This window comes from Rattus norvegicus, chromosome 1, assembly GCF_021556685.1.
Source record: "Rattus norvegicus strain SHRSP/BbbUtx chromosome 1, alternate assembly SHRSP_T2T, whole genome shotgun sequence".
NCBI classification, from domain to species: Eukaryota; Metazoa; Chordata; class Mammalia; order Rodentia; family Muridae; genus Rattus; species Rattus norvegicus.
The window spans coordinates 126734655-126742089 of NC_141534.1; the positions used below are offsets into that span (position 1 = coordinate 126734655).

Consider the following 7435-nt stretch of genomic DNA (forward strand, 5'->3'; position numbering starts at 1 on the left):
AAAATGGCAGGCTGTTTCCTCTGATTTCTACATATATAATAAAATGTGGGTAGCACCTAGGACTCTTACTTATATTTCATCTCAGAATCAATCAAAATCTCACTTTATACCTCCTAATTTCCAAGAAGTTCCATTTAACATTTTCTTAAAATACTAACATTTTAACTAAAGTCCCCATTTTTATTCAAAATGTTACTATTTATCACTATGGTGTGTTGATGTAAAAATAGCAGTTTACTACAACAACTCAAAGTAAACTTCATGATTTTATCAAATTTAATTTTTTCTAGAGTATATTTTTCCATTCATAGCAATTATGTGAGTATTAGTGGCTTGGTACCCACATCTTAATTTTTCTATACATATCTGCTATGTAATATATATTAAATAACAGAAAGTGAAAGAGTTTATGACCAATATTATAAATCTAGCTAACTTCACATGTCAGGTAATGTTATGAATAATTATGGAAAAGCTTTATTAATTCTCTGAAATTTCTAATTTTCAGTGTCCTTATGCCCACAAAAATATTTACTTGTCACCTTCAGCACATTATTAATTTTACAACACTTAGAGGCAATTACTGAACAGGGTAAATGCAAAGAATATTAAGTGGTCTGTTGAGCCCTAAATGAAAAATCACACCTTGTTAAATATCCAAAGTTATTCAACAACTTTACCCTTGTTTACTTCCTTGAGAATGTTTGCTAATTTAATATTTGCAATACACTTAAATGGAAACAATGTAACTATGCTTTAGTTGGTAGAAGTATGATGAAAATACTTTCACTGTATAGAAGAAAGAAACTGTTAAATGATAGTCTGCAGTAAAGAAAGTAATAATTTTAAACAGAAAGATGGAACTAGAACAGTTGATATTGTGTGTGTTACACTCAATCATCGGTGTAAGGTTGCAGGCTCCTTGCTTCAACTATTGATATCAATATATCTATACACTGGTAACTTCAGAACAATAAAATGAAAGAGGAACAATTATCTAGGTGAAGAATAGAGTAGTAGGGTGGGACATATTAGGTTTCAAATGATCTGATGGAGTAAACGAGGAGATCAAAGGATCTTTTTAGGAAAGTAAAAATTGTAAATGTATATTAATAAAACAGGGAAATTATCATTATAATATCAGCTCTCTACCTAAAAATACCTATAATAAATAAATGATTGCATAGATAATCACATACTCTTTAAATAAAAATTGCATATTGGATTTGAAAATGCATCTTAAAAGGTCCATTATTTATCTAAGTAATAAATACAGAAAACCACAACAAATCAAAACACAGTGTGGAACACAGTCAGCAAATATTTGATAGAATATCTCAGATATCTAAAACTCCATGGTCACTGTGGAAGAGAGACAAGAAAGAAGGTAAAATCTAGGATTTGAGGCTATTTGCTGTAAGATTATGTCTTCTAGGAATGCTAGTGATTACAACAACAAAGTTGATTTTAAAAATATTTTAAGCACTTAAATAATTCTGACAGCAAGATATATAGCTTTATATAGAAAAAGAAAATATTGGTTATCTAACACAAAATGATTAGCCCTAAAAATATACTTACATAACATTATCCAAAGTAAAGTGGCTGTTACAAATCCTACTTCTGATAGAAGGCTAATATACAAGACATACAAAGAATTAAAGAAGTTAGACTCCAGAGAATCAAATAACCCTAATAAAATCAGGTACAGAGCTAAACAAAGAATTCTAAACCAAGGAATAAGGAATGGCAGGGAAGCACCTAAAGAAATGTTAAACATCATTAGGCATCAAGGAAATGCAAATCAAAACAAACCTGAAATAACCACCTTAAACCAGTCAGAATGGCTAAATCAAAAACTCAGGTAACAGCAGATGCTCTCAAGGCTGTGGAGAAATAGGAATACTCTGTCATTTTGGTGGGATTGCAAGCTGATACAATCCATCTGGAAATCAGTCTCATGGCTCCTCAGAAAATTGGACATAGCACTTACTGAGGACCCAGCTATACCACTCTTTGCATACACCTAAAAGATTCTCCAACATATAAAAAGTACACATCTTCCACACTGTTCATAGCACCCTTATCTATATAGCCAGAAGCTGGAAAGCAACCAGATATCCTTCAACAAAGGAATGGATACAAAAATTGTGCTATATTTATACAGTGGATTACTACTCAGCTATTAAAAATAATGACTTCATTAAATTCCTAGGCAAATGGAAGGAACTAGAAAATATCATCCTGAGTGAGGTAATCCTATCACAGAAGAAAACACATGGTAAGTGGATATTAGCCCAAAAGTTCAGAATATCCAAGAAACTATTTACAGGTCATGTGGAGTTCAAGAAAAAAGGAAGACCAAAATGTGCATGCTTCAGTCTTTAGAAGGGGGAACAAAATACTCTCTGGAGGAAAGACAGAGACAAAGTTTGGAGCAGAGACTGAAGGAAAGACCAGGCAGAGACAACCCCACCTGGTCATCCATCCCATATACAGTAAATGAAATGAGACCTAATTACAGATTCCATGAAGTACATGCTAAGAAGAGACTGATACCGCTGTTTCCTGAGAGGCTCGGCCAGAGTCTGACAAATACATAGGTGGATGCTTGTAGCCAACTATTGGACTGAGAATAGGTTCCACAGTGGAGAAGTTAGAGAAAGTACTGAAGAAGGTGAAGGGGTTTGTGACCTCACAGACATAACAACAATATCAACCAACCAGACACACCAGAGCTCCCAGGGACTAAACAATCAACCAAAAGCACACATGGAGAGAACCATTGCTCCAACCATTGCATATGGAGCAGAGGATGGTCTGGTTGAGCATCAACTGGAGGAGAAACCCTTGGTCCTGTGAAGGCTAGATGACTCAGAGTAGGGTGCCAGGATAGGGAGTTGGGAAGGAATTGATGTTTGGGTGTGGGAGCATCCTCACAGAAGCAGTGGGAGGACAGATGGGATAGGGGGTTTCTGGAGGGAAACCCGGGAAAGGGGATAACATGTGTAATGTTAAAAAGACAATAAGAAAAGAAAAAAAAACTATAACCAAAAAAAAGAAAAAGACACACATTTATATACATACAGATAATATGCATTTAACAAAAGTCAAATGAAAACTAGCAATGTATTTGAAAAGGAGTAAAAATATTAAAATGGTAGGATGGAGAGAAAAGGAGGGAAAGGTAAATAAAACTGAACTATAATCTTAAAAATAAAGAATAATTTAAAAATTAATTTCCACCAAGTAGAGGGAGAAGCAATGTCAATGCCTCCTACCCTCATCTAACATTAAAAGAACAAGTCAATATAGAAATTTAGCAAGCTTTTCCCTAGGAAACTAGTGAGTTTATTGGGAAAACATACAGAGTATTTTTGTTTGGTTATATTCTGGGCTGTGTGCGTCCTCAGAAAAGACTGCTTAGAATATCACTAAGGATGATGACACTTTATATAGATTACCTGACAGAGCCAATCTCCCATACTCTTCCTTGGCGTGTATTTTCAACCTCTTTCAAGGCTACATTCAATTAAGTGTAGCCTTTCCTACAATAAATTATCTGAGAATGTGGATACTAGAGTGAGGGTCTACTGTCTTTCCCTGTCATTTAATAAGTGGATTAAACAAACTGCAAGACAAGCTAGGATATCTATTTATCTGGTGGCATAGACGATGGCCCAAAATGACTGCTGTTTTTGCTAAAATATAGGAGTAAACAGCATCTTTATTTATTGTACAATCTCTCTTTTTTTCCGGATCCCTCTTTTTTCAAGAGTCTCCGAGCTTTAGATGGTATATAGTACATTAGTAATTCAAAATCTTCTCACTACAGTGGTTTTCCTTAACCATGAAGCACTGTTGTCATAGTGCTGTCTCTAGAAATGCCATATTGAAAATCTGTTGGATAATTTTTATCTGAGTACAAAGCAATGTTGAAGCAAATAATGACAATTAAAAAAACTTGAATTAATATATATGGAAAATAATAATAGTGTTTGAGAATAAAGACAAATGTAGGGGATTTACCTGTTACTACATTTATCCAAGCAGTACCAGATGTTTCTTTATTGGACACCTTGTTTTCTTTTTTCACGTGTATTGGACCCTTAAAAACCAGATAGATTCTTGCCTCCACCAAAGTAGGTATTTATTTCAATATAGATTTTGGTTCTATGTAAAACTCTCATATTTTTATTGAACTTGTTGGCAGATACATACTAACTGGCACTTGTTTCCATGAAACCTGAAAGATTCACAAGTGATTAGGATTTGATATTACCAGTCCCTCTCATCCTCAGTGGTACCTATAGGGTTTATATGAACTATCTTTCAAGGAGAATATATTTTGACTAGTCCTAAATTTATATATCCAAAGTCTCACATCCAAAAATTGTACCATCCTGAGAAAATGAGCCTTCCTTTTCATTAAATGCTGGAATGTAATAAAAAAATTTGATAATAGATTTTATTGACTTCGAATTCGTCCATCAAAGAATCTGAGGCCAAAATTACTATGAAGACCACCAATTTCTATCACTACAATTCACACTTAAAAGATTAGGGTCTCACCAATTTTCTGCTTTTCTATGTGTGTACATTCTATAGTAACAGGCAAGTGCTATTTATTGTAATCTATCCCAGTTACTGTGTTAGGCATCACTTGTGCAATATAAAATAAATTTTCCAAAAATACTACTGCAACCTGTCTTTAACTATTTTCAACAAATTATCGATGCTTGGTTATTCTAATGCACATTTATTTCCCTTGAATGAGCCCCAAAATCTCTTAACTCCTCAATGCTTAACACTATGTTAGATACATAGAAGCAAAAAGAATACAGATGGTGGACAGAACAAAAAAACAAATCCCTGAGCAACAATGATATAGTTAACTATATAGTTACCAGATCAATAGAGATGATAAATTTGACAAAGATTTGAAAAAATATTTTCTGTTTTAAATAAATGTTTGGATTTTCAAAACTGATAGGGTAACAATAAAAATATTAGCTAGACATAATAGAGCATTAAAGATTCAATTTATTATCATAAATTGATACTTCCACGTATATTTAGATGAACTTAATTGCTTAACTTAACTTAAATTGCAATTGATGCTCTTAGATTATGCACAAGAACAGAAACTTTGAATTATAAAATTACTACCAAACAAACAAAAGCCTGTGAATAATATGTAACAAACACAATTGAAAAAATGCTCAATGATACTAAATATTAATTAAAACAGACAGCAATATAACTTAACTAACATACTATGACTTATGGAAAGTAGGTTGTGGCTGTACACCTTAGTAATTGAAAATTTATATTCAAAAAAGAAAAATATTGGCATATTAACCATTTTCATTGGAGTATATGCAAACTCTGTGCTTTGACTCTCCTTAAAAAATAAAGTATGCAGATATGTAAAAATGGCCATAGAAATATATTCGTTCCTAGCCATAACAAATTAAACCTAATGTTAGAATTTGGATTGAAATGTAATGTAAAACATCTGAGACTTTTGATGGTACCAAGAAGATAACAAAGGAGAATTTCAGTGTTTGGGATTTAGTCCTCTCAGATGGCAGTGGCATATTAGGTAATATGATGTCTGAAAATATTCCAGAATGTCTCATGGTGCCAACTGAGAGCTATTGTTCTGATATAAAAATCCTTTAGAGATCTGGTCCCCCAAAGTAGACTAAGAAGCAACGAATTTCCTGTCACTGTCAGATAGTGAAGGCTGATGTAATACACCATCCTTGAATATGAAGCCGAAGTTCGAGTCCTGAATGATAGATCTTAAAAATAAAGCAATGTCCAGAATCAATAACAAATACCTTGCACAGCAAGCTGGAGCAGTTTCATTCAGAGCCGGAATGTGAAGAATCACAGCGAGTTACCTGACCATGATCATTTTCTGTTTTCATTTTTATCTGCAGGATTCCAGAGCATTCCTTGTTCTCCTAGAAGCAGCTTTCATTCAACCTCTGACAAGTGCCTGGTACTATTTGAGAGCTAGATATCAGCCATTTGCATTACTGGAAATTTTTTAGGTGAATAGGTTTCTTTAGCTGTGGTTGACTCAGACTGCATGCATAGATGTAGGAAAATAGGGAAAAGAATTGGGACCAATCAGGAGAGATATTGCAAAAATGATAAAGATAGCAAAAGTCTGTGTTACCATGGAGATTTCTCCATCAAAGCTCTTCCATCTCTTCCCTCCTCCATGAATGTTTCATCTGGAATAAAAATAAAGATGAAATAGAAGGAGAAAGACCAAAATATTATGTAATTATTCTTTGGTTTCTGACTCCAATTAAAATAGAGAAAACTGTCCAGTAATGTCTGTGACTTTGAGCCTGTTTCTCGCTAATTGCATGCATAATATTGCCTCCATTTGTGTCTAGGGACTTCTATTTGTAATCATGAACGGTCAAGTGCACTCCTGTGCTAAGTATTTGTAATCTTCCTGTGTTAATGACTTGAGGAGTTATTTGTATTTGGAAATTAATCACACTAATTTTTATATTTAGATACATTACAACTTACAAACAAAGCAGTTGAATTATCTAAATGCATACCTGTGTCGAATTTCATGAAGCTATTTATCACATAGTACATTTTGTCTTAAATTAACATAATGTTAAAGACATAGTAAGAGGAGTTTATTTTAGAAGAGAAATATACAAAATCTAGGAATAGTACAATCATTTCTTTTTTGTTTGTATACCTGTATGATTTTTCTGCAGTGAAGTACATTGTATACATCTATATGGAGTCTATATGAGCACTTACAGAATTGTTATTAACATGTCATCATTTTGTAAACCTAATACTCATATATAATATAATGTGTTAAAAATACAACCATTTCATACAATGCATTAGTGCCGTGCACAATATCCATTAGGAATAATCCATAGACACATAATTCCAACATTTTTTAATACACACTCAGGCAATTTAGCACTGTTTTCATGTGCTCAAATGCTGAGAGATTTACAGGAGCATAAGTACCCTCTGGTATTAATCTTCCCTGAAAAACATTACTTTCCTTGTGCAACGAGTTCATCAAATGCCAACAGCTATTCCAATTTTCTTCCATCCCAACTCTGATATCTTCCTGTAAAGTTATCCTTGTTTCAACTTTAGATTTTCCAAATTTGACTGGAACTTTAGGAGATATGACTGTATTCATCCTGTCCCCCTGGGACCACATATATGTGAAGAAAAGCAAAACAAAAGCCTCTCTTATACTTCAATGTTATAAGTGAACCAAACTTCTGACAAAGTATACACCTGTACTGAATATACTTTTCTTTTATCGCCAACATTCCTTCCTTTGAGAAGCGGTGATTGTAATAACGGGTTCAAATTTATACCATGGTTGCCATTTTGCATTGTCCTGACTTTTTAATGTTCATGG

The 7435-nt window shown here is 33.5% G+C and overlaps 1 protein-coding gene across 1 annotated transcript in view; it reads right to left on the minus strand.

The window, feature by feature from the left end:
* The window catches only part of LOC102555617 (uncharacterized), a 60648-nt gene extending 54523 nt beyond the window's left edge, over positions 1-6125 (minus strand). The window contains exon 1 of the mRNA XM_087601064.1: positions 5847-6125. Within this exon, the coding sequence (XP_087457190.1) occupies positions 5847-5874 (28 nt within the window). The 5' untranslated portion in view covers positions 5875-6125. The remainder of the gene's footprint in view (positions 1-5846) is intronic.
* Between the last annotated feature and the right edge of the window lie 1310 nt (positions 6126-7435).